This window comes from Mesoplodon mirus, assembly GCF_964341445.2.
Source record: "Mesoplodon mirus genome assembly, chromosome: 12".
Lineage (NCBI taxonomy): Eukaryota > Metazoa > Chordata > Mammalia > Artiodactyla > Ziphiidae > Mesoplodon > Mesoplodon mirus.
This window is the reverse complement of record NC_138988.1, coordinates 1213636-1241268: the sequence shown is the minus strand read 5'-3', so window position 1 is coordinate 1241268 and position 27633 is coordinate 1213636. Positions and strand designations below refer to the sequence as shown.

General features: G+C 53.6%; 1 protein-coding gene across 3 annotated transcripts in view; it reads left to right on the top strand.

Annotated features, from left to right (window-relative positions):
* Nucleotides 1-27633, top strand: part of MGLL (monoglyceride lipase) — a 253365-nt gene that overhangs the window by 207292 nt on the left and 18440 nt on the right. For all 3 annotated transcript variants that reach the window (XM_082639168.1, XM_082639169.1, XM_082639167.1), the window contains 2 exons: nucleotides 21676-21812; nucleotides 23024-23134. In XM_082639168.1, the coding sequence (XP_082495294.1) occupies nucleotides 21676-21812; nucleotides 23024-23134 (248 nt within the window). The remainder of the gene's footprint in view (nucleotides 1-21675; nucleotides 21813-23023; nucleotides 23135-27633) is intronic.

Here is a 27633-nt window from a genome sequence, read left to right as displayed (position 1 = left end):
GAATAAAGATGGATCATAACAGTGGGTTAAACAAGAAAAAGTTAATTTCTCTCTAACTGGAAAGATGTCTGGAGATATTCCAGGCCTGTGTTTTAAGATGTAGGTTTTATTATAACTCAGGTATGGTGAGATCAACAGATCAGGGACAGGAGACAACTGCCATTGAAAAGATAGTTGTAAGGAAAAAAAAAAAAAAAGATAATTGTTACAGTCCCAGAAGTGGGGGATGCCACCCCCATACAGGGCCACATGGGGAAGGACCAGGAGGGGCAGGGGGAGCAGGGAACTGGGGACAGGACTCTTTACTGAGGTTTCCCTGGAGAGGGTTGGTGAGGCAGGGGGAGCAGGCTGAGGATTGGCTGCTTTGAATGATTTCAGTGGGCTCAGGGGAGTGGGGGCCCGTCTCTAGTTGTCTGGTACAGACCCTGGGGTGAATTACGGCAGGAGGATATTGGCCTGAGTGTGAGAGCCAGATAGAGGAGAAGGGGGTGGGGTGAGTGGGCTCTGGATTGGTTAGTTTGCATACGAAAGGCACCCTGGAAGGCAGGTTGATATTCTGTGGGAATTGGATAGCCCTAGGAGGGCTTCCCCCTGGTTTCCCCAGGGTCCATAAGGCCCCAGGTGTCAAAATATTATAACAACAGTCACGTTTAATACACCCCGGGACGACAGCTCTATTGTGTTGTCAAGAAACCAGCTTTTTTCTATCTGTTCTGCCAGATAGAAGAGCATCCAGCCTCAAGTGTCCCTCTTGGTCCAAAACGGCAGCCAGAGTACCACCCATCCCATCACACTTACATTTCAGACATTAGAAATGCTGCCTACTTTCCGTCTAGATAGTTTCATCCATCAGTTTCCTCGTGTATCTTAATGACTAGAACTTAGTCATGTGGCCACACCTGATGACTAGGGAGACCGGGAGATAGAGTGCTCTAGCTGGGTTCATTGCCCGTGTGGATAAAATCAGGATTAGGTTAGTAAGAAGACGGGAGAGAACAGATGCCGGGTAGGCAAATAGCAGCCTGTGCCGGTTACTCTCTGTTTATGGGAAGCGACTCTGGTTCTCCTTTAACAGCAGTGTTAGAAAGTGTCTGACAAGTGTGTTGGTATAGGATACGAGTCCCCGTGTAAAGAAATATACTGGGTAAATGTTAACATATTTGGTGCCTGACCAGGACACAGTTGTGAAGGTGGTACCGGTGATGGACGCTGGGTGCCTGCCTCCTGTGGAAGAGGTCTGGGGCCTCAGAAGGCTTGGTGCATTTGCCGGGGCCCGCACTGGGTGCCCCTCGTTCTGGGTTCGGGACAGCAGTGACACGTCCCACAAATCTGCCAGAGTCCAGTTGTGCTGAGTCACCGCCGGCTGGTGGCCGCCCTCCTGACCACGCGCCACGTCTGCATGCTCCCACCCACGTGTGCTCAGAAGCAGCCTTCTCTTGCAGCTGTTGTTAAAACGTCTTTTGATATACGCCTGACATTCGTGTCACTGCCGTGTGTGGGGAGGGGGCTGAGACGAGGGAGGGCGGGGGGGGCAGGACAGCATCCTGTACTTCATGGAGCTGCGTGCAGATATTTAAACCTGTCGCAGAGACCAGAGCACAGCTCACGTGAACCCAGTTTTAACTTTGGATTTTCCCCAGTTCCTGGGTCACGGTGGCTCACGAGAAGTGAAATTGAATTAAGGCTTGATCTTCTGCTTTTCCTTCTGAGGTTGAGCAACGTTGGGGCCGCCCCGTGCAGATGGGGCTGTGTCATCTGGGAGAGTGGCCGGGGTCTGATGGCCCTCCCGTAGCCAGCCCCTCCCGAAGGCTAAGGGTGCCGGGAGGCAGGCGTAAAAACCAAACACCCGGTGCCTTGTCAGAGGTTGCGTCCCTCCTACACAGTCCCCTCCCTTGGGCTCAGGGCGAATTTTGAAACAGAAAGCAGCATCGGGGGACATTCCTGTCTAAAGGGTGCAGGATATGTGAACGTGAGTGCACACATTTGAAAGTACATCTCAGAAGATGCCTGCCTGGAAAACCCCTTTCTTTTCAACATTCCCCTCTCCCTCGCCGTGGTTGTGGTTGATTTCCTCAGCTGCTGAGTGGGAGGGGGTATGGGGAGCCCAGCTGGGCGCCCTGCAGGGAGAGACTGGGTGCAGGCACGAGCCTCTGGCCTCCCCGGACAAGGCCTTGGGGAATTCGGGCACGCCTCCCTCTCCCAGGCACCACTCAGGACCCTGCCTCGTAGCCTGTAGAGTGAACCTCCTGGGACTAACAGCCGAAGGTGGCCAGAGCGAAGCCGGCCAGCTGTGGCCCCGGGCGCTGTGGGTCTCTCCCTCCTGGGTCGGATGGGGGACCAGCAGCAGCCCCTGCCTAGTAGGGCTGCTTTGAGAAGTCGTCCGGGTGATGCACGTGGAGGCCCTGGGTGCACGTACAGTGTTGCCAGGTTTCCCAGTAGCCTTCCCTCCCTCAGCAGGAGGTTTAAGAATTCTCATCTTATGGTTGAGGAGACGGGAGCAGAGGTGAAGTATTTCTTGCCGTCTTGGAACCTTTTGGTGTGGCACTTTTTATATATATGTTTTGTTTCTTCTTCGTTTTGCCTTTTATGGTCGTGAGGGTGACAGCAGGACTGATTCCCTAAAACGGAGACGTTTCCTCACTTAGTCTGGGCGCCTCCTCCTTTCAGGGGGTCCCAGGAGCTCAGCGGGAACTGGGTGGGACTGCGTGGATGGCGAGCCTGGCGGGTCACAGGGTCGGAGGTTGCCACACGGGCTCTCGCAGGCCGGTGCTGAGTTTGCAGAGAGAAGCACCAGCAGGAGAAGGAAGCTCAGAGAAACCAGGGAGGGGGGTAAGTGCGGCCCCCCTCCCCACCCCAACCGCTAAAATGGCCACCAACCAGAAGTGACCGGAACAGGACACTGGTGTGTGGGAGGCAGGGCCTGCAGAACCAGGAAGCCAGCTGAGAAGTGCACGGCGGGGCAGAGCCCCAGAGGCTGTGACATGGCTGTGACGGGAGTGCCACCCAAGGAAAGACGGGCTCGGCCGGTACTAGCTGGTTCAGACTGGTTCAGACTGGTCCAGGCCGGCCCACCCTGCACACCACGCCACAGGCAGGGGTGGAAGTGGAGACCTATCTGCGAGGACCGGATGCCTGCTGGGCATGGTGAGACCTGCATGTCCCGAGGACCAGGGTCCTCGTCATCCTGTAGCATGTGGCCCTGTGTCATCAGTGGCTTCCGAGCTCCCTTTTTTTTTTGCAGAAGGAACTTTCCTCCCCGTGGACCACATGCTGCCCTTGTTACTATCACCACTTCCAGCGAGGAGAGAGGTGACAGTGTTTGCACGGGGCTCCCGAATGGCAGAGCCAAAACTCAGGCCCAAGAGTGTCTGATGCTGATTCAGTGAAGGCACGGACACCCAGCTCAGCAGCCGATCCATACACGCCCGGAGAGTCTGTGGAACAGAGATCCGTGCCAGCTTGGAAAACCTTGGGTCCAGGGCCATTGTGCGTGGGCTCAGGCCTGAGCCCTGAGGGCATTCCTGGGTCCTTCACCACCAGGGAGAAGGTGCGGAAGCGAATCTGCCTTCCCTGGGCCAGATGGCCCCCCCATCAGGCGGGGGCTCCGTGCTGCTTCACTGTTTGTTCTGCTGCTTCTCTTCCTTTTGTCTTTTTTCTTTTTTTAAATCTTTTTGGGTTCCTTTTGCACTTCTGTGAATGTTGTCTCCCATTTTCATACTGATTCCTTTCCTAGTGTTTCTCCCGTAAGAATCTGATGTTTATTTTACAATGCAAAAGTAGAAAGTCTTTTTTAAAAAGTTTTTTTAAATGCAAGGCTGTTGACTCTGAAAAATCAATCAAAGGTACAAGAGCAAGTAAATGGAGGGCAGTTTTTTCCTCTCTTGGATAAATATAGCAACTTCAGCGGATACGCTTTTTTAGATTAAGGGAGGAAAGATTAAACTCTATTTGACAGTCCTGTGCTATGTGGGCTTGAGGCTTCAGGAGGGTTGGAAAGGGAGGGAGCCTGAGAGAGATGGGAGCGACAGAAACCAGAAGCACAGGGCCAGGGAAGCTCCGCTGGCTTTTCAGGACCCGTCAGTTCAGTGGTCTTTGGCTTTTGGCGTCTCCCCCCACTGCTTTTTTTCTCTTTAAAATGCTTGCTTGACCATTGAGTCCACATTTCTCTTTCCACCCAGAGGGGCCCAGAGTGTATGCACAAACCTGCTCTAGTTGAAAAGTCAGGAACAGCCCTCGTGCCCACCCAGAGGGGTGGCTAGTCCAGACCAGGGCACACTCAGACCCCACCTGCTGAAAGGAAAGAGAGGTATAATTTTGGCTATGGAAAGGCCTCTAAGACATATTGTTAAGGAGAAAAATAGAGTGCCATTTATGGAAAGAAAAAGAAGAGCATAACACAAAATTATCCGGAGGCACAGACGTGCGTGTGGCTGTGGAAAAAGGTGTAGCAGACACACACCCAAGTTATAGGGTTAGCAGATGGGAGGCTGTGTTCATGTGCTTTGTCATTTAAAGTAAATAACAGCCTAAAAATCAACAGATGCAAAGCTTGTTGACTGAGGTATTACTTATGGCTCTTCACCTGCCACAGTGCTTGGCCTGGCCAGGCCCCGGGGGGCTGGGAGACCCAGATTCCCGTCACAGGAGAACGAGCCTCAACACGTAAAACAGCATTCTCTGAGGGCAGGTTCAGACTGTGCCAAGGTTTTCTCACCCAGGACAGTGTGACAGTTGTTGTGAGAAGCCACCTGCCTCGTGTCTGGCTTGTGGTCCTGTGAGTCCATGCGGTGGCCTGGGCTGTAGAGGTGCCGGGCTGGTTAGCAGGGCTTCTGGAAGCTGCGAGACCTCTGGAGCCTGGGCCCAGATCTGGCCGACGTCACCGGCGCTGCATGTGGTCAAAGCAAGTCCAAGCCGGGGTCAGGCCTGGCCGGGAGGAGCTGCGGGCCCACTGCAAAGGGCGCTGCGGCGGGAGGTGCAGCTGTGTTCCCGCCAGCCCAGCAGGGGACCACGATGAGCCCACAGGTGTGTTTCCGAGAGGGCAGAGGTGGCAGAATGTAATGAAAAGAGTTTGTTAGAGCTATTTTTGATAGTCGCTTTTTTCCGTCTCGGTGGCGGTTAGGGAATTGTGTTGATGGCGCTGATCCAGGCCAGCAGCCGCAGTGTGGCTCATTAAAGGGCCGTTCAGACTGATTGTTATTACCTCCTTACCCCCCACCCAGCTCCCTAGGCTCCAAGCCCACGACACCTAGCTGAGTCCCGGCCTGTCACTTTCACACCTGAATGTGCTAACTCCAAGTACAGTCACTTCTCGAGAGCAGATAGGAGTGTAGGCTGGTTGCAGAGCTGGCTGATTTTATTTTCAGGCTTTATGTTTCTGTGCTTATGTACAAGTGTGATTTTTAAAAAAATGATTAAAAAGCCTTAACTTTTTCCCCCTGATGGCAAAATACCTGTTCATCGTAGAAATTTTGGGAAATACAAAAAGAAAAAAAGAAAAGACCAAAAAACTAACCTTAATCTGATTACCCAGTGACAGTACCCCATTTTATGGTATATTCTTTCGGCTGTGTGCACGCATGTGTATGTGTTTGTGTGTGTGTGTGTGTTTGTAAATGAGACCAGAGTGGACATATGTCCCCTTACAGGTCACTGGGCTGGCCTCCACCTGCTGTCTGGGGCATTCTCTGTCTCCTTTTTTTTTTTTTTTTTTTTTTTTTGCGGTACGCGGGCCTCTCACTGTTGTGGCCTCTCCCGTTGCGGAGCACAGGCTCCGGACGCGCAGGCTCAGCGGCCATGGCTCACGGGCCTAGCCGCTCAGCGGCATGTGGGATCTTCCCGGACCGGGGCAGGAACCTGTGTCCCCTGCATCGGCAGGCGGACTCTCAACCACTGTGCCACCAGGGAAGCCCTGTCTCATTCATTTTTGCACTTCCCTCTGCTTTTTCTGAAATGGGAAAGTGGGAGCACAGCATCTTGAAGCTATATGGTAGCAGATATGGAGGTTGCGTCCTTAACTGCACAGATGGAGAGGCAAGGCCCAGAGAGGGCAAGTATCTTGCTCAAGGCCACCCAGCAGGCTAGGGACAGGATTGTGACTCGATTCCTGGCCCAGGGTCCCAGACCACCTGTGTGGCCTCCTTGTCCCTCGGAGGCTTCATCTACAGCAAACCCCAAAGAAAGAAGGGGCCTGAGTTTCACCAGGAAGCTGTGACAGTCCCACTCGCTTGGGCTGGGCTGGACTTGATACCCGGTGATCTGTTCCCACGGGCCTGTCGGTTGACCTGGGGAGGTTCTCTCGCTTGTGACCCGCAGCCTCTGGCGCTTGTTGCTCCTTGCATCCTTGAGAGTCTGCTGTGAGCCTGGAGATGCAGGGATGAGATGAGGTGTCCTTGCCCCAGGAGCACTGTCTCTGGGGGGTGTGGTTCTCCAAGTAGAGTGTGGTCACCCCATCATGTGCTGACACTGGAGCTGGGGACCCCAGAGGACAGTGAGAAATCAGGGAGTCTCCTGGCGGGGGACAGGATGAGACAGGAGAGCTGAGCTCCACGATGGGGGAGGGGAGTGTTCCGGAAGGAGCCCCGGAGCATGTGCAAGGCCGGACGTGCGTGGTGCCTGGGAAGGACAGACGGCAGAGGCCTGGGATGCGACCTCGGTACTGACCCCTCCTCTGAGCCCCAGGCCATCAAAGGGCAGGAGCTGGAGAGGTGCCCAAGGAGCTCCCGTTCCTGCTGAGTAGGAGGGGCAGGACCTTCTCGCACCCCGTGGTCCACTTGCTCGCAGGGGCGTCCCTCTCAGGGTCTAGAACAGGACCCATCAGATTAGCAGACCCCCTTCCTGGGAAAAAGGAGGGTGGGGGCGAGAGCATGTCCCCGCTGGGCCCAAAGACCGGGAGGGTTTTGCGGACAGTGCTGGGCCAGAGGAGGCCAGGCGCTGCAGAGCGTGGGGGTCGGGGAGAGTGTGGACCAGTGAGTCGGCGGACAGGCTCCCCGGGAGGGGTGAGCGAGGGGAGGGGCAGGCAGGGGAGGACCCTGTGGTTCTTCCACCAGCGCAGGTGAGGGACGCAGCACGAGAGGCCTGGGCTGGAGGGGAGCTGCGGGGAAACATGGCAGTGGGACCTGGGAGCCCAGTGAGATGGGAAATTGCCCGGGCTGGACCAGGGAGGGGAGGGGGTGGCTGCCGTCTGCACAGGTTGTGAGCAGCTTGGAGAGACTCGGGGCACATAGGAACATCAGACGCTTGGAGGAAGTGGCCATGGGTATTTAGTTTTGGTTTTTCCCTGAAGGAGAATGAAGAAGACTTTGCCCATTGGAGCTGGACTCTGCTCTGTGTTGGCCACCCCCTGAGCCCCCTGGCTGTCTCCTGACCTTCTGGCTCCACCACTCTCTCTCTTCCATTCCCCCTGATTTGTGCCCGTCTGGGCCACCTCTGTCCCAGGCTCCTGGCCACTGAGTGTCCTGTTCTGGTTTTTTTTAAATAAATGTATTTTATTTTATTTATTTATTATTTTTGGCTGCATTGGGTCTTCGTTGCTGTGTGCAGGCTTTCTCTAGTTGCGGAGAGTGGGGGCTTCTCTCGTTGTGGAGCACGGGCTCTAGGCGCGCGGGCTTCAGGAGTCAAGGCACGGGGGCTCAGTAGTTATGGCTCACGGGCTCTAGAGCGCAGGCTCAGTAGTTGTGGCGCACGGGCTCAGTTGCTCTGCGGCATGTGGGATCTTCCCGGACCAGGGCTCGAACCCATGTCCCCTTCATTGGCTGGCGGATTCTTAACCACTGCGCCACCAGGGAAGCCCTCCTGTTCTGTTTAAACTCTGTTCTTTGCGTTGTCTGCAGAAAAGTCAAAGCCCCTTTGTTAGCAGGGTAGGTGAACGCAGGAGATTTCACAGCCGGTCTCGTAGGAGCTGGTGCCCTGTGCAGCCACTCCTTCCATGCTCCACGGCCGGTCCCTACGACAGGCGCCAAGGGGGCTGCTCTGGGTGAGGCTCAGGCCTCCTCGGCCTGAGTGGGGACCACGTCATAGAGCGGGGCAGACCCCGTGCTGGGACTCAAGCGTTCCTGGAGTTGCCACCGCAAGGACGGAAGGCAAAGCGTGGAAGAAGAGGAGCGACGTTTGCCGGTTGATGTTTGCTGCTTTCACCTGGTTCTCATTTAACCCTCCAGCACCTGCCGGCTGGAATCAGGGCAGGTGTAACTGATGGGAGAAACAGGACCACAGCAGGGAAGCGGTTGCCCAAGCTCACAGCCAAGACGCAGCAGGATTTGAACCCACACCTGGTGCCGAAGCTGTGTTCTTTCTTCTTCCAGAAACTCTGCCATTTGAGGGGTTTACGGGGTCAAGGAAAACATGCGAGTCAGAACGTGGTCTATTTAATCTGTCTTCTAACAAAACTAAAGATGACCTTAAGGACACGGAGAAAGTAGTTTAAAAAGGAAGTATCTGTACAAGCCAGGTCAGGTCGGGCATTTGCCTGCTCGGGCATATTGTTGCCCATCCCTTTGACATTATATTAAATTTTTTTAACATTAAACCTTTTTCTGAACTTTCAAGCTCTTGGGATTGCTGCTCTCCAGCGTTATTTGGAATTGGCCGAGCATCCTGTTATTTTGTCACAGACTTTTATTCCTTGATCTCATCGCATCCTGGAGTTTCTGTTGTGAATGCCTCTCCCTGCCCCACAGCTGTTGCCTGTTTATAAGCCACGGGCACTTTCTGTATGTATTCAACTTTCATCGAGAGATCTGGGTGAAAGGTCTGGCAGTTCTGGGTGATTCTGGCTCACCCAAAGTCGCCTAGAGCCCTGCTTGCTCAAGAAACAGGAAAGGAACATGATGTGTGGGAAGGGGTGGCTCATCCCACGGGGGAACCGGCCTCGCCCAGTCATCCTGCAGCTTGATACAAAAGGAGGATTATCTCGCTAGACACCACGAACCATAGTTATGACACTTTTTGTCATGCTGTTTCCTCTTATTTATGCAGTGGAGAGTAAGATGTTTTCAAATAAACCCTCTAAATATGAAATCCTGAGAATGCATTATTTCTGAAACGCTGCACCGTTAACAGCCTGTTAGCTGGTTATATTATAAAGCATGTTGTAACAGCTCAAAAAAAAAAAAAAATCTGAGCCGAAATGTGTTTCCATAGCCCATATGCTGAATTCTGGCATCTTTATACCTTTTTCAAGCTGTTGTCAATTAGTAGAGAAATTAATTTCTGTCTTTGTGTCCTTCGTACAGTCGAGCTTTGCATGGATGCCGCAGGGAACTCCCTTTTGTCCTCCCATCGAGGGGAGCTTGTGCAGCAGGAGTTCAGGAGATGAAAGCGTGTTGGTCCAGGTGTCCATGATGGAAGGCTGGACCATCAGCAAACAGAAAAGGAGGAAATGGCTTTTGTTGAGGGAAACAAACTGTTTTCCAGGCCAGCAAGCTGTGATCTTGGACTTTCTGTCATATGCACGTTGTTTTAAAGAGAGAGAGAGACACAGAAGCAGAACCTCCGGGGTCACACGGTATTCCCCGAGAGGCAGCACGAAGGTCCCGTCCAGCCTGCACCAAATCGCCTGTGACCGCTTCGCCCTCTGAGTGTCCTTTTGTCCCACACTGTCTGCTCTTGGAGCCTCACAAGGGCGTTTTTAGCATTGGCAGACTGTGTTGGCTGATGACTGAACGTGAGTTTTGGTGGCCTTTTAGCTGAAGGATGCAGCTCCTCTGTTTTTAACTTGTCTTTGGTCTCGTGTCCTTACACTTCAGTGTAGAATGCTGTTGCTCATGGGACTTCTGCAACATGAAATCCCATGACTGGGGACTGTCACAGGAGCGCAGAAAACAAGCCAGACCTTCATTAGAAACGGGCTTTGAAACCCTGATGGCTAAACTTTAAGTAGCATGATCACGTTGCAGCCTAAGGTCGGGAGGATCTGTGGGGATTCTGGCATCCTCGTTCCAAAAGAACATTGAGGGGAACTCAGCAGAAGCAGAAACTCCAGAACAGTCTCAGGGAAGCCTGCTGGACCTGGAACGTGTGTGCTTTCTGTCGCATCTCTTCTGGGAGCACCTGTTGTGGCCCAGGTAGTCACACAGCTGCTCCTGGCAGTGGGGGCTTCCAGCTGGCTCAGCTCAGAGCTCTGGTTATCTTACGAACCATTGTTTGGGTCACTGTGTGTTCTGTGGCTCTCTCCCTACCACAGGTAGAGAAATGAACTGCCTTTAAAAAAGGAGAGAAAAACATTTGATTACAAGTTCTTCAGACCCAAACAGTAGCTTTCCATAGGGTTTTTACCTGGAAGCAAAGTACCGTAATGAGAAGAAAGTGGGTTTGCTACTTCCTCTAATAAACAAAGAGCTGTAACTCCCGGTGTGAACAAGGATGTGAGGAAATTCAAATTTCTGTGCTTGGCTGGGGACGACGGAAATTCTCAAGTTGGAATGCATTTTTCATTCTATAAATGGGGACTCCCCAAAATATTCATATCTTTTGATCTAGAAATCCCATCTTGGCAAGTTGATCCTGACAGTTCTATAAATATCTGTGAAAAGATGTTCATCTCAGTGTTATTTAGAATAGCAAACATTGCTGGCAACCTCAGTGCTCCACCATTGAAAGTAAAGTGAGTTTTGATTTTTATCCCCCTAACGGGACATCATGCAGTCAGTATAAATCACAAGTATAAATTATGTGTCAAAGTGGGGGAAATACTACAGTCTTATGTGTTAAGTTGAAAATCAACCCCCTGCCCCGGAGCCTAGCCAAGACCGGACACCCAACAGGTAATTGGGAAGCGTGTGTTCCATTTGAAGTGGTCGGTTTTTACCTTCTTCCTGCAGCAGTCCCTACAGAGGACCCTGTCAACTGCAGGACTGACCTCCCCAACCCCATCCTGACGTGTACCGCCTGGATGGGAGATGAGGGTGTTGACTGAACGAGGAGTCCGGTTGTACTCCCGGCTGCTCTGGTTGGAAAGCACTCCTGGCCACCTCCACCAGGACCCTCTGCCCCACTGTGAGGCCCATGGGTGCCCCAGCGTGAGCCTCTCGCCCGGCAGAGGACACAGTGGCTTTGTCTTGTCTGGGAGAACTCAGGCTGGCTGGGAAGAGCCAGGAGGCCATGCCAGCCGGCCCTGACCCTGCCGAGGTAGCACCCAGGGCCACAGGCAGGACAGGGAACAGACAGTATGGTTTTGTGGGTTGTTAAAAACATAAGTGGTGACAGTGGAGGCGTCCCTCACAAGTTGAGTTTTTTTTCTCCCAGGGATGTGTGCTGGAGGGTGTCCCAGGTCAGTTGGTACAGTTCACTTTGGCCACCACAGAAATGAGACCAGACTTTCGTTGTGTTTACTTTTGCTTGGTGAGGGCAGGACTGGTTTGTTGCTTTAAAAAACTTTTTTTAAATTAATTTATTTGTTTGTTTGGCTGTGCCAGGTCTTAGCTGTGGCGTGTGGGATCTTCAGTTGCTGCATGTGGGCTCTTAGTTGCGGCATGGGGGCTCTAGTTCCCTGACCAGGGATCGAACCCGGACCCCCTGCATTGGGAGCGCAGAGTCTTAGCCACTGGACCGCCAGGGAAGTTCCTGTTGCTTTTGTTTGGTTACTTTTTCATTTCCACAACTAATATTCGCCATCCACTTTGTGCCCAGCCCTGCCCTGTGCACTTCACACAGGTGGTCTTGGTTCACGTTTTCCACGGTCTCAGGAGCGGGGGTGAGGAGACGGGCCCAGAGGAGCTGAAACCCTGCAGGAGGCTGCGCCTGCGGGGGCCGGGTTAGGTTCAAGGACGTCTGATCCCAGAGCCGTCCCGTGACCCGTACACGGGCTGCCCGACGCTCTCCTGGCTTTCCGCAGAGATCGGCCTTGAACGTGTGTTACTTCTGCAGTCAGAGGCGGGGTGCAGGGTTTTATTATTTAAGTGACATTTTAAATGCAGGCCAGCGGGCCCAGGTGATTTCCTCATTCCACATGGCGCCTCCGCAGTAGAAATTGTTTTCAACGCTGCCGAGCGGAATGTTTCACGATGGGGCTGGTGAGGCTGAGGACCTGCGTTTTGACGGTTTGCACTTTAGTGAATTTAGATTTGCCCCCCGTGACTGTGGCTGCCGCCCCTCCAGAGTTGCTGCCCCATGGCGTCCGGGGCCCCGCTGCCACCCTCCTGCCTGCTACCCCCGGGACCGAGCTCCACCCTCCGCAGGGAGCCGAGCCTCGCGCCCAGGCGGCCCATCTCTAACCCCTTAAAGGGCAGGCCCGAGATGGGGGGTGGTCGGGGCCAGCAGGACGCCCACAGTCCAGCCGATGGCCTTGGCACAAGGCCTCCTGCTGCCTTGTCTGTTGCTCTGACAACACCGGAGGGTGGAGGATGCCTGAGGCCGGACTCCAGGCCCACAGCCTCCACCCTGCGCGGTGATCCCACGGGACCCCCACTGGCTCCTTAAGAAGCAGAGCCCTGGGGTATATTTGCTCCTGCGTCTGCTTGAGGAATCAACAGGAAAGGTCCAGACTTCCCGGGACCACCGGCACGCTGACCTCATCCTCACGTCCTAACTTCATAGCCTCGTGTGCAGTAGTGATGCTGACGCATAATTAACGCCGGTTTTGAGGACTGAGGGTGCTTTCACTGTGTCCTGGGGGTAGTTGGTGTGTCCTGGAGTTGAAAGCGGCAGGGAACACTGCCCAGAGAGCACAGGGCTGCTCTGGGTCCCCACCCGCGTCCTCACCCTGACCAGCAATGCAGTGAGTGCTCACTGAGCGCTTGCTGCGTGCTGCACTCAGGGCCGACCACCGTGCCTCGCTCTCCCTGACTCCCCATGCACCCCGCGGAGTGGGGTCCACGAGCGCCCCTTTGTGCAGGCGGGGAGGCTGAGCCGGCCGAGGTGAAGTCACCTGCCCAAGGTCACAGGGAGGTGAGGTGGAGCTGGCTCCTGACCTCCACCCTCAGCTCTGTTCTCCATATCTCGTCCTTCCCTGGTTCTCCTGGTCCTTAAATGGGGTGGTGACTCTTCCTCGAGACTTGCGCTGCTGTCCTCAGCCAGGAGGACCCACAGGCCCAGGGGCTGGCACGGGCCGGGAGCTAGTAAGTGCGCCTCTTCTCGCCTTTGTTACCTCTTAGCTGAATTTGAACTTGCAGTAGTGTTGGTTCAGTACCCGGGTGTGTGAGGGCGTGCCCCCTGCCGGGCCCTGCCTGGGCCTCAGTGTGCAGAGCTGGCCCTTTGTCAGGGGCAGAAGGGGCCGTTTCTCCTGCCCGCTTGCTCTGTGGTCACTTCCACTGACTCTCTGTGGTTGAGAAACGCTGACCACCTTCTGTCTTTTCTGAAAGCTCTGGGGTCCTGACTTCAGCTGGTTTTAGTTGCTGGCATCTCCAAGGCTTTCAGAAAGTTCTGCTTCCTAAATATTAACAATACAGCGTCTCCCATCCTGGAGAAAGGGATCTGTGCTTCTTTCTAAAGCATTTCACTTCACCATGGGTGATCTCCTTTGCTTTTTAAAAGTAGCATTTGTTACAGTTTCAACAGAGGTTCAACTTGGGTTGCCTAGTTTTCATGTTTTTCTGTGCGTTACAGAAGCTCCAAACAACTGTCGGGCGCCACATGGGAGCTTCTGTCATCTGGTGGGGACTGAACAGACCTACCTTAATGTTTTGAGGAGAAAAGTTCTGTTAGATGTTACATTTATTTTTAGTTAGAAGGAAACCAAGGCGAAAGCAAGCCATGATTATGCAGAGGAGAAATACAGGTTAGACATGCAGAAGAATCTCTGATGGGGAAGAGCGCTAAACACCACGAAAACTTATGGGTTTTCTCCTCTGAGACTGTGTGGGGATGCAAGTGAGTGTTTGATGAAGACCCACTACCTGCCGGGTGTGCTGTGCTGGTCCATTTATTCCAACAGCTTTATGATGAGGTCAGGAGATGTCTCCTAGTTTTACAGACGGGCAAGTGACTAGTGGTAACTACCATCTTAAAATTTGTGTTTCATTCCCTTGCTTTTTTATTCTATGCTTTTATCACATAGGCTTGGCTCTCTAAAAATAGATAGTTTGCTTTTGCTTGTTTTTTCGTTTTCTTTTTTGTTTTTTTTTTTTTAGATTTCTATAAAATGGCTAAACTTGAATACCTTACTTTCTTTTTTTCACTCTGTATTTTGTTTCTAAGGTTCCTACATGTAGCTTTCGTTTATTCGTTTTTTCACTACTGTAGAATAATCCCTTTAGCTACAATGTGTCCATTCTCCAGCTGTGACAACAGGCTGTAGCGAACGATGTTACGCATAGGAGACTATGGTGCCTGCACCGGAATTTCTCTTGGGTGTATGAATGCCTGGGGGTGGAATGGCTGGGTTGTAAAGTATGCAATTCCAACTTTGCGAGGTGCCAGATAGGCTTCTCTCTGTGTAACGTATACAGGCTAGTGACGCCCTTTAAGTTTGGACACGGGAGCTCAGTCAGGTCTCCTCCCGGCCCCTCACAGTGCTCTGTTACACCGGACCTCGTCCAGGTGGCTTTATTCTCTCTCTGGGTCTGTGTGGCCGTGATTCCCACACGTGGCTCCTGCCCGTCCAGTCCTGTGGTTCTTGAGGCCAGAGGCGCCACAGTGACCGTCTGTCTCGCTGGCCTGAACCACACGTCCTGCAGGAGTCCCCCTCCTGCTTCGTGCTGGCCTGTGCGCCGGCCAGGAATGCAGGGCCAGCCCCCACGGGATGGAAGTCCGTCCTCTGACTGGTCAGATTTTCCCAGGGAGACAAAGCCGTGTCCCTAGAGCCTGGGTCAGGGAAATGCTGTCTGCTTGGAGCCTCCAAAGGAGCGGAGGCGAGAAATGAGAAATCTCTGTTTGTGCAGACACCCCCCCCGCCCCGAGTGGGGAGCGTGTGGTCCGCAGTGAGGGCCCTGCTGTGGACCCCTCACCAGACAGGGCTTTTGCTGTGAAAATGGCAAAATTGGGAGCCTGGTACCCCAGGGTCTGGAGGAAACCATCTCATCGTTTAGACTCACGGGCCTGGTGTGAATGCCTGCCTGTGTTTTCAGTCACACACGGCCATCTCTTCTGATTAAAACAGGAAGAACGTTTGAGGTAGATTTAGGGGCAGAATAGAAGAGCACAGAGGCAGCGTGTTGAGTCACCACCGTGTAGGGGGCGGGCTCTGGAATCAGACTTTCCTGGGTCAGATCCAGCCGTGCCGCAAGGCCCTGGTCTACTCGTTGGCAAGGGAAGTGGCAGTAAAAGCACCAGATTTGGGGTCTGAAATCAGTGCTTGAGCCCTTGCTCGGCCTGTAACTCACTGGGAGGCTGAGCTCCATCCAGTCTGTCCGAGGGTCAGTTTTCTCTGCTAGAAAATGGGGAAAAGAATCTCTAACTCATGGGGTTGTGAGGATCAAGTGAAATAACCCTGGGAAAAGGGCTGTGCAAATTACAACCTGCTGCGTAAATATCGGGTGTTGTCATTACTGTTTTTTTAATGCTTTGTCTTTCCTTACTCAAGGCTACATTTCACCAGATTTTTCTTCTCTGAGAAAATGAGTACTAAGTAGAACTGGTTCCCTAAGAAAAGGGAAGTCAGATGCTCATTTCTTCCTATTCCAGCTTTAACAGGATCATCAGCTTTCTGGATACTTCCTCGTCATCTCTTTTTAACACACGGTGGTGCCGTGGAAAGTTATTTTCAGGTGGAAATATTTTGTGTGAGACAAAGAGACAGGGATTATTTCATCATTCAACAAAGAATTATTAACTACTTAACTGTGCACGGAATATGATGCTCGAGTGTTTTAGGGGTCCTTGGGATTGGTTTTAATCAGATGTGGTGAGACACACAGACACGGAAATGGCTGTCATGAGGGAGAATTTATTATATTCACAATTCCCTGGAAAGGGGGCAGGGCACCCCACACAGGGCCACTCAGGGAAGCACCAGGGCTGGTCAGGAGGCAGAGGGAGTGGGGGGAATGTAGACGGGAGCCTTTACTGCATTTTCCACGAGCAGGAATGGTGAGGCGGGCTGAGCAGGCTGAGGATGGGCTGGTTTGAATAATTTCAGTGGGCTCGCGCGCGGGCTTAGGGGCTGCCCTGGTTGTCCGGTACCTGGCCCTGGGTGACAAGGACATCAGGAGAGTAGCCCAGAAAGTGAGAGGTGGGATGTGGGCTCTGGGCGGGTTGGGTTGCATGTGAAAGGCCAGCTCAGAGGCCAGTTCTGTCCTGTCTCTAGAAATTCGCTAACCCTGGGAGCAGCCGTCCCTCCAGGGTCAGCTTTAACCAGATGGTAAAGCATCAAAATACAGAAAATAAAAAACACACAGTACATAGCAGAATCAGGGCAAACAAAACAAAAAATATGCTGGATCAAGGCCTGTGGTGCAGGGTTCTTTCTTTTAAACAATATGAGGAAAAGAATTTTCATTGCAAATGCAGAACTGTCGCTCAGTGTACGTGACAGAAAGGAAATGCATCGATCAGTGAGGCCCGGGTAGTGGAGGTGAATCTCTGGCGAGTGGCCGTTATGGAAATACTGGCCACAGTTCATTTCATCAGGTGTATAGCAGGCCCCCACCCCTGCCAGGCCATTGCGAGGAGCCCTGAGGAACATGCAGGACAGAATGGGATCCTTGATCCCGAGCTCAGCCCTGGCAGGTGTGGGGCATGTGTGGGCCCAGCCTCCTCCCCGAGTCTGCGGCAGACCTCACCCGTCGCCCACGGCACTGTGCCGTGGGGGCCGCCGCCCACCCATCAGAGCTGCTTGTCAGCCGGGCTCTAGGGCCCCTCGGTCCATGGGGGAGGAGTGGTGCTGGAGGCGGGAAGTTGGGGGAGCTCCACTCAGCTCCCCTGTGATAGAGACAAGACCTGGTTGGGGGGGAAGGGGAAACGTGCACCTGTGTGGAGGGAATTGACTCCGTGGAAGTGTTAAGAGCGGCGATGGGCCTTAAAGGTTTGCTCCTGGCCTGGTGCAGGGCTGAGGGCCCCGCAGCAGGGGGCTGCTGTACGAGAGGCACAGCGGGAAACCGTGGATGCGCTTTGGGGGACAGCGGGCGGGGCGGTGTGAGTGCGGCTCGAGCGTGCTTTCTAGTGAGGGAGCAGGGCCAGTAGAGGAGCCTTCACCAGAGGCGCCGACAGCCGGGCTGGCGCACGTGGACCGAGCTCTGAAACAGGGGCGACTCTGACCCCTGCAAGGTCAGAGCAGCTTCCAGAGGGGTGCCGAGGGGGTTAGGGCAGGCGGGGGGCTGGGTGGGAAGCTGTCGCCAGGTAAAAGGCGATGAGCGTCTCGCCCCCTGCAAGTGGCGTAGGCGTGGAAAGGAGCAGCCGATCCAGGAGGCTGAGGACCTAGAAACCTGGAAGGGCTTGGGGACCAGCTCGACATAGGGTAGAATGAAGGTCAAAGACAGCAGGCCTGTTTGGAGCCTGAATGATTCAGAAAGTGAGTGGGACCCGGGAGCAGAGCCGCTTTGGAAGGTGCTTGAGGATCCACAGGACAGTCGGGGGTTCTTGTGACCAGGGGCTCACGCAGCGGATCTGCAGCTCTGGGGCGCGGGCGGGGCGCACAGCGTGCATCGTGGGGAGAGGAAGCCTCGGGACAGTGGAGGGGAGCACGGGAGGGCCTGCGGGGCGGCCGGGGCGGGTAGCACTGCGGCGCCCTCGTCACGGGGCTGACTTGTGAGCAGGCAGACCAGCAGAACCGAGCAGCCCTCCAGAAACAGGCCAGACTCAAGTCAAAGGGGAACCTTCACATGGGATCGGGGGACGCCCCAGTTCAGTGAGGTGATGAAGGACTCCTTCGTAAATTCTGCTAGCACAATTCAGAACCATTTAGGAACTTGATAGAGGTGGTTGAACAACATTGTGAATATACAGAATGCCACCGAACTGGCACATTTGACAGTGGTGAACGTTATGGTATGTGAACTTCACCTCGATTTTAAGAAGAAAAGAACCGTCCGGAAAGAGATCCTGTCTCACACCAGGTACCACGATAAGCTGCAGGTGGATCAAAGAGTAACATGTAGAAAATGAAACCAAATCTGGAGGTGATGGTGGCGACGGTTGCACAAAAGTGTGAATGTACTTGATGCCACTGAGCTGTGCACCTAAGAATGGTTAATGTAGGACTTCCTGGTTGTCCAGTGGTTAAGACTCAGCGCTTCCACTGCAGGGGGCACGGGTTCGATCCCTGGTCGGGGAACTAAGATCCCACATGCTGTGCGGCATGGCCAAAAAAAAAAGGTCAATGTAAATTTTATGTTATGTATATGTTATCCCCCCCCACACAAGAAATGAAACCATAAAGGAACTCATAGAAAAAATGCTGAGTTTCTTTATACCCCTGGAGTAGAGAAGGCTTTTATAACTAAGAATCAAAACACAGAAGCCATAAAAAGAAAAGATTGATAATTTTTTAAGGTTTTTTTTTTTTTTAAAGCAACTAGTGCTCAAGCTGGAGTTTTTTTTAATGAATTTATTTTTTATTTATTTATTTTTGGCTGCGTTGGGTCTTTGTTGCTGCACCCAGGCTTTCTCTAGTTGCGGCGAGCAGGGGCTACTCTTCGTTGTGGTGCGCGGGCTTCTCATTGCAGCGTCTTCTCTTGCTGCGGAACACGGGCCCTAGGCACGCGGGCTTCAGTAGTTGTGGCTCACGGGCTCTAGAGCACAGGCTCAGTAGTTGTGATGCACGGACTTAGTTGTTCCACAGCATGTGGGATCCTCACGGACCAGGGGTCAATCAAACCCATGTCCCCTACATTGGCAGGCGGATTCTTAACCAATGCACCACAAGGGAAGTCCCAAGATTGATAAGTTTTTCAAATAAAAATCTTCTGTAGCTTAAATACAACATCAAGTCAAAGGACAAATCACCAACTCATATACAAAGAGCTCTTAAATACCAAGAAATGCAAAACCCTGCAAGGAAAGACAGAAATTCTCAGTTTACCGGAAAAGAAATACAAGTGACTCTTGAAATATAAGGAGATGTTCGACCTATACTTTCTCCTCTGTCTTAAGAGCAAGAATACAAACAATGAACGACGTGCTTTGTTGGGAGGCTGATAGGTTCAACCCAGCCCATCCCACGTGGACGGGAAGTGGGCAACTTCTACTGAAATGGCACCTGCATGCACCTTTCAACCAAACAGCCTTGCCACCTAGACGTAAACCCTGAAGGCGCACCTTCACAAAGATGGAATAAAACATTCCCAGTGATTCATTACAGTCAGATGTTTAATAAACGAGAGATTGGATGTCACACAAATGGTTTTTGATGAGGGATGGCCAGAATAAGCTGTACTTCACCCACACAGAGGAGCCCTGCATAGCCCTAAGACAGGGGAAGAACTCTTGGCCTGTTTGTGATAATGAAATAATCTCCGGAATACGTTAAAAGTGAAAAAAACTGGCATAGAATAGAGTGGGTCTGTAGCATGCTACCTTCTATGTTAAAAAAAAAAAAAAAAAGATAATTTTCTTATTTTTGCAAAAACAATTGCTTTGAAAGAAAAAACAGAATAGTTAAAATGATTAGCCATAGGGAGCAAGAGGGGAGAGGTAGAGGGGACAGGAATAGAAGCAAGATGTCACTGGATGAATCTTTTTTTATTTTTCTAACTTTTGAACCAGGTAAATGTTTACGTATTCACAAAATAAAATGAAATTGAAAAGTAAAACAGCAAAATCTATAGTTGTGAACAAATTTATTTTGAAACTAATGAATCTAATCATATATTAAATTAGTAACAAACACCCAGAGAAAATAATGGTCACATATTTGTAATAATTTGAACTTTAAACATAATACTCTGGGGATTCCCAGGTGGTACAGTGGTTAAGAATCTGCCTGCCAGTGCAGGGGACATGGGTTTGAGCCCTGGTCAGGGAAGATCCCCATGCCGTGGAGCAGCTAAGCCCATGTGCCACAACTACTGAGCCTGTGCTCTGGATCCTGTGAGCCACAACTGCTGAAGCCCACATGCCTAGAGCCCATGCTCCGCAACGAGAGAAGCCATCGCCATGAGAAGCCCGTGCACCGCAACGAAGAGCAGACCCTGCTCGCCGCAACTAGAGAAAGCCCACATGCAGCAACAAAGACCCAATGCAGCCAAAAATAAATAAATAAATAAATTTATTTAAATGGCAGTATTAAACATAATACTCTGGCCATATCATTACTGAACTATCTTCCAAGGATGGCGGGTGGGGTAGGGGGAGTACTGTTTAGTGGGTGTATCAGTCAGCTGGGGCTGCCATAACAAAGTACCCCAGACTGAGTGACGTAAACGATAGCAATTTATTTTCTGAAAGTTCTGGAGGCCGGAAGTCCAAATGGAGGTGTGGACAGGGCTGGTTCCTCCTGAGGCCTCTCCCCTGGGCTTGCAGGCGGGCGTCGCTCCATGTGTGTCTGTGTCCTAATCTTCTCTTACAAGGACACCAGTCAGATTGGGTTGGGGGCAAGCCCAGCGCCCTCATTTTAACTTAATCACCTCTTTAAAGACCTGTCTCCAGATACAGTCATGCTCTGAGCCGTGGGGATGGGGACTTCAGCATGTGAAGCGAGTGGGGGAGGGGGTGCAGTTCAGCCTGCGCCCGGAGCAGGAGGTTTTAGCTGGAGGAAGGTGGGAAGGTTCTGGGGGTGCATGGTGGCGACGGTTGCACAGCAGTGTGAATGTGCTCGATGCTGCTGAGCTGGCACTGAAAGATGGTGAAGGTGCTGTTTTACCACAATAAAAAATAAAAATGAATTTAAGGGGACTGAGGGTGCCGCTGAGAGGGTGACAGAAGGGGGCCCCAGGCTGTGTACAGTGGGCACTCGGGGGGACGGACAGTAGGAGACAGGAGTTCGCGGTCTGACCACACAGGGGTTTCCGAGTTTGAGGTCTGGGCGGCCAGCGGTCCCAGCCGCTGTGAGCGCCCCCTCCACTCTCCATCCGTGAAGCAGGCGGCATGGTCCCTGCAGCTCTGGGCAGGTCCGCTTGCTGTGCTTCCTTGTGCTCTGGGAGCTCCTTCTAGTTTGCAGTTTTCAAACCCTCACATTGCACGGTTTCTATGGTTTCTATGGCGACTGGTGTCCCTCGGCGAGGGGAGCGTGGAGGGACCCTCAGAAAGGACGCAGGGAAGTGAACAGCACGGATATGGGGCAGGCAGTACAATCCAGGAGGGAGGGAGCATGACCTAGTTTTATGGCTGCTTCGCTGAGAAGATTCTGGCAGGCGCACTTGACTGTCTTATGTCTGTCGCACTGTCTTCACCAAGAGCTGTCAAGGGAGGTGACAGGATGCAGCACGTTACCTGGTGAAAAGCTAACGCTTGGAAACACACCTGTGAGGGTCGAGGACTTGGGAAAGCCCAGGAAATTCCAAGCCTCATCTGTCTTGTTTCTGGCCACTTGGCGAGAAACGAGGCCTAGTGAGACCCCACGGGCCTGTCCTTTCTTTTTTCCTGGGATACGGCCACAAGGCAGGCATCCTGGCTGCGTGGACAGGCTTTGTGACGTTCACATCCTGGCTCATGACTTCTGGCTGTGTGATCTTCGGCACGTTCCTTAACCTCTCTGTGCTTCAACTTCCGAGTCTGTAAAATGCGGGGAGAACAGTTCCCACGGTCAAGAGTCCTTGGAAGGCCTTGGTGGGTCCTCCCTAAAGAGTGGCTGGTAATTCCGTGCGGAGACCCCTGGGCTTGGCAGGAGTCAGCCTCCGGTAACTGGTTCTGCTTCCTGTTCTCTTCCAGTCGGCCACGGGCAGAGCGAGGGGGAGAGGATGGTGGTGTCTGACTTCCAGGTGTTCATCAGGGACGTGTTGCAGCACGTGGACGTTGTGCAGAAGGACCACCCGGGGCTTCCCATCTTCCTCCTGGGCCACTCCATGGTGAGTAGACCCCGGAAGAGCCCTCTAAGTCAAGCCGGGCCCCGGCCCCAGCCCTGCGGTGGGTGGAGGGTGAGCCTCCCGGGATGCAGGGGGCCGCCCTGCCTCTGGCCCCATCGCGCTCTGCCTGGCCAGCACGGCCCCCTCTGGGAGTTTCCAGACAATTTATGTTCAGGAAACGAGGGCCAGCATCTTGGAGGCGGCCCCAGAGAAGCTCACCTCCGCCCGTTCCTTCCTGCCAGGGCCCAAGGCGCCAGGAAGGTGCCACTTCACGGTGGGGCCCCAAGGGCACTTCTCCCTGCACGGCCGCATCTCAGGGCAGGAGGGCCCCTCAGTCAGCCTGTGGAGAAACACAGGTCCTGTGCCTCCTGCCCGTTTCAGAGTCACACAGTACACATGGGAATTAGGATGGGGTTCCAGAGGAAACAAGTCCTTAAAGGTCATTCCAAATCCCTTTCACCTTCTAAATACATTAAACCCTCTAAGAATCAGCCAACTATAATCTTTAAATCAGGGCTTCTCAAACTGGCAGCATCCAGGCCGAACCTGCCTCTAGACCCCCTGCCCCAGGGGCTGGCAAAGAACGTTTTGAGCTGCTTGGTTTTGAAATCTGGGTGACTTTTCACTCCCTTCCACCCCGGTCACTGTCGGGCTCTGTTCCTACGCGTCTGTTACCTGCCTGGCCCTTGTAAGGGTGTGTGATTTCAGCCCTTGGTTCAGGTTACCTTCAACTTTAGCAAATAGCCAAGGCCACATGCCTTCAGCACCACCCACGTTCACTAACTATTTTTCTTGGAACCTAAATTTCTGGGACCTTTACTGAACCAGGAAAACAAAAAAAGTGTGGCAACCTCTTATTATCATCAGATTTTTTTCAGATCTCATATTAAGGCTGACGGAATGGGTGAATTGGGGGTCTGCCAGCTTTTGGCTTGAAATGAAATAGAAATATGTTATTGTTTAACTTGCAGCCCACAAGCAGGAACCTTATTTAGATCTCTCTGAAATGTTTGCTGTTGGAAAACCCGGCGAAAAAAACATGTGAAAGCAAGTAATTGCAGGTCTAGTTTATCCAACATTTGAGGGTGTCTCTTCCAAGGTACCGTCCTTGGGGCTCTGGGCTGGGACTGCGGCCCAGCAGGAGACCCGCGATGGGGCGGTTAAGAGCCCACGCTGGCGACGCCCACACCACGTGCCGCCCGTTCTCATTGCAGGGAGGCGCCATCAGCATCCTCACGGCCGCGGAGAGGCCCGGCCACTTCTCCGGCATGGTTCTCATCTCTCCGCTGGTTCTTGCCAATCCTGAGTCTGCCACGACTTTCAAGGTAAACAGACTTCCGGTTCCATGAGACTCCTGCAGCTTCCCTGGCCCCGGGGCGTCCATTCACGGCTGGAGTCTGGGGGAAAGGGCTTCTCCCACGATTGTGCTAAGGTTTGGACACGTAGCAAGCATTGTTGTCCCTGGAATTCTGTAGTTTCTCAAGTCAGGTACTTTTTTTTCCCAAAGACAGAAGAAAAATGACTTCCTGCTTTTGTGCATGTTTCGTTGGTGAACGTTAGAAGGAGGAAAGGTTACGCGGGTTAGGAATCCAGCGGAGGGGCCTCTGTCAACAAGCCACGTGCTGGGCTGGAGCTCATTTCCGGGGACCGTTGGCCAGCATTGGCCGCGGCATGCGCACAGTGGAGCTGCAGGCAGTTAGTAACGTGACAGTGCCGGCCGCCTTGGCCATAGTGCTCTCCGTCCCTGAGCACTTTCACCTCTGACCTGTCGGATTCTCCATTCTGTTTTTCTGGCTGTAATGTTTGTTCCACGCGGCGCAACCAGTGGTTCCTGCGTTGAGCTGGGCCTCCTCCCCCTGAGGAAGGAGATGGGACTCGTGGCCTCAGCAGGGCTGCTGGGTTGTTGACACATTATGGACCTGAGGTTTCAGAGACAGGCAACCCGGTGAGGGTGGGGAGTCCCAGCCCCGAGGCTCCCCGAGTAACGGTCAGTCTCTCCTGGACGCTGGGGGACACTGCTGCCCCCGAGCCAGTTCTCAGGACTCTCAGCAGAGCACGAGGGGTGAGTGAGGCAGTGAGTGGGTCAGGATCATTCAAGGGTCCTGGTCCGAGTAGAATAAGCAAGACCAGGATTGCAAAAAGAGGGGGTCCCCACGGCGCGCCGCATGCTTTGATGCGTGATTTGTTCTGCCCGGTGAGTGTCGGGCACGTGCTGGGCTTACACGTGAATCATCTCCCTTGGCTCCCACCCTCACCCCCAGGAGAGGTCGAGGCCTGCGTTTTACGGTCGGGACGGCTGAGGCTTGGAAGGGACGAGCGACTCTCCAGATCCACACCCCAGCGTGGTGGATTGGGATCTGGGGCTGTCCTCTCCTCTCCCCGTCAAGGGTGTTTCCCCAGAGAAGAAAGTGGATGTTTTCTGCAGCGGATGTTTTCCCTTTGGGAAGAGTCCAGGACCATGGGGATTTTTGGATGAAGTGCACCAGGGGATCAGGGCAGCTGGGCCCCGAAGTGGAGCCCACAAGCTTTCCCCCGAGTCACTGGCAAAGGGGGAACTTCTGGGCAAGGCCACCAGCATGACCTTCCGAGCCCGCCGCTAATAGATCACCTTGTCAAATCAGGAGCCAGCTGTCCCCGGGGGGATGCAAGTCTCCTCTCATTAACCAAGACAAATGAGATTGCCCGTTGCCCCCAGACTAGAGGACACATCCTCCCCACCGTGAAATCTGTTGCTGCTCCAGGCTTCGCCAGTTCTGAATGACATTCTGTGACTCGTCTGCCACCCCCAGACCACGGGGTGACCCTCCACGTCCCGCCTGACAGCCTTCTGAAGGAGTCTCACAGAATCTTTGTTTAAAATTTAATTGACACCTTCTTATAATAATAAATCTGTACGGTTCAAAATGTGAGAGAGGGAAAGGGCCTGAGTGGAGTCTCCTCCTGGTTGCAGGCGGGCAGCCCGTTAGCAGAGTTTGTGCATCTCTGCGGGTGCGCACACCACAGAGGGTCCCTGTGTTTCACACACATGGGAACACGCTCTCTGTGCTTCCTGTTTTGTTCTTTTGGTGGCCTGTTTTTGTGGGTGGGGTTTAGTTTGGTCACTTTCCTTGGTGATACCTCTTGGTGCATAGGCCTAGGAAAGGCCTCGCTGCAGGCCTTGGGTCAGCCGAGGCGCCCTGCAGGGATGGGCCTGGGTCAGGTGAGGCGCCCTATGGGGATGGTCCTGGGTCAGGTGAGGCGCCCTGCAGGGATGGGCCTGGGTCAGGTGAGGCCCCACTGACTGGCCTTTGGGTCTTCCCAGTGGTTCACTCTTATGGACCCCAAAGACAGACAGCCTCCTGGAGACCACCCTGGCTGAGGGGGAGGAGGGGACCCTTCCCTGGCTGGAGTCACACTGTCAGCACAGATCACAGGGCAGTGTCCTGTTCTGTGACTCTTCTCCCAGAGCGAGGCTCCTTGACTGGTCAGAGGTTTGTTTCATGGCAGCCAGTTCCTGATGGAGAGATTTTGAAAATCATTATAGCCAGCCAGCATGAGATGCCCAAGGCTTGGAGCGCAGAGGGGCTTGTGGAAGATGACAGCTCCCCGCTCCAAACGTGAGAAGCCAGGCCACCCCCCACCCCACATCCTGCACATCTGGTTCTTACTCCATTCTCAACAAGCTGGGGTATATTTAGCCTGGGGAAGAGACAAGGAGGGCAGAGTCTCCTGGGCCCAAATGCTGTCTGTGTTCAGATCGTGCTGGAAGCAGGAGAGATTTAGAAACAGAAATCCTGTGCATCAGAACAGGTCTCAGTGGTTAATGGGGGGTTTCATGGGGATTGCCTCACACCCCCGGGCATGCTCTGGGCACGGCAGCACTGCAGCCAGCCCTGGGCACAGAGGGGGACTCTTGGGAACAGTTGTCACACCCTGAGCTCGCCAGGCCTTGTCCCGGGGCGACACGCAGGAGGGGCTACAGGTTAACCCAGTCCTTTCTCTGGGGAAAAACCCCAACATCCCCCTGGATTTCTGCCCGGAGTCAGGGCGGGGACTCAGCCTGCTCAGAGGGTAATCCTCTAAATGACCTTCTCTGCCTGTTGCCTGGAGGTTGTCCCCTGGGGTCAGGTCCGAGATGCGGGAGCCATCCCAGTGCTTCCGGATGCTTCTCCACCACCCCACCACCCCGCCCCGCCCGCCAACCAGGGCACCTGGCCAGGTGGGGCTTGAGTGGCCGCTGTGTACCCAGCACTCATGCCAGACACGTACCATCTTATTTCCCCTCCGTCACCACCCCGTTCCCATTTACACACGAGGAAATGAGGCTGATTGTCTTGCTCAAGGTCAGCGTGAGCTCTGGCTCATGCGGCAGGCGTGGCAGGATGCTCCCTTCACCCCGAAACTGCCCTGGATCAACTCTAGCCCACTTCCCATCTGAATGTCACTCTTCTGCTTTTAGTCACCGGAGTCCGGAAGGCCCTGGAGCAGGGGGGTGGAGAAGGGACACAGAAGGGGTCTGGGGAGTGGCCACTCATTCAAACTTAAGGTGAAGTTAGACTCAGGAGTCAGGGCTTAGCTAGGTCATAAACTGGCCCCTGAATCTGGCAACAGCGATGCTCCGGGTGTGTTGTTACGTCTGTAAGGCACGCGGGCTTCCTGTTGTCTGCCGGGAGGTGCACTCTCCCCCACCCCAGAAACTCTGGGCTGTGTCCCGGCCATGCACTCCTGCGCCCACGGAGGCCTGCACCTCTGACCTCCTGTGCACGGGTCAGCCTGTTGAGCTGCTGTATAAAAGTGAGTGTAATTACTTCCCTCGTGTCAAGTCTTTTAGTGGCAGAAGCTTAAAAATGATCTCCGGGAGCCATTAAAACCTTTTGGATCAATAAAGGCATTTGTGCAGGTCACTAGCACTTAAAGTGATGGGGCTGCAGTTAACCCAGGGGCACCCCAAGGGCAGGCCACGGACACGTGACTGTCCGCCTGCTTGCTTGTCGCGGGTGGACCCCACTTCCGGGAGGGTCATCCTCTTTTGTAGCTGAGGTAGTTTGGGGCTCCAGCTGTCCCCTGGTTCTGCAGGTCACCTCCTTCCTGGGGTCCCCACCCTGAATGACAGCGGCATTTGTTCAGTCAACCAAGGAGTGTTGGTGGAGCTTCTCCTTGGGGCCAGAAACCAGAGGGCAGTTAGGGACGCGCGCTGGAGGAATTGGGTGTCACGCAACTCCTAGCAGCCCTTCCAACTTCGCTTCATTTGCTCCATTTTAGAAGGGGAGACACTGAGGATCGTAGCCCTTCTCCGGATTCAGAACCAGAGTTCGAATCCCGCTTTGCCCAGCTCTGAGTCTCCAGGATTCCCCCACTTCATTACCTTCCCTTTCCAGGGCTGGGGTCCAGTGACTGTGTGTCAGTCATCATGAGTCTCGGCCCCCAAATTGTTCTCAGGTGATGTGCCCCGGGGCCCCGTTGAGCCAGGGTCACTGGGACCTCTGTGGTGGCACAGACCTGACTTAGCCTGTTGGAGTCACGATGAGGGTGGGGTCTCTCCTCCAGGGGACCTGGCAGGGGTCGCCCCTCTCCTGAGCTGGATCCAGGGCTCTCTCCCCGCCCCTGCAGGGTTGTCCGAAGAGTTCCGAACACTTGCTCAAAATGGCATCAAAATCCATAATATCTTGCATTCCACTTCCTTTTCGGGTGAGCCACCGCCCCCCACTCCTCCTCTTCCCGTGGACACAGGCGCGGGGCTCTCGCGATGGATGGCGCTGGGGGACCTGCTGTCAGGAAGCAGCAGCAACCTGGACAAATTGCTCTTTCGGGCGTGGGGTCTGCTGGGCTCTTCCGATCCCCCGCT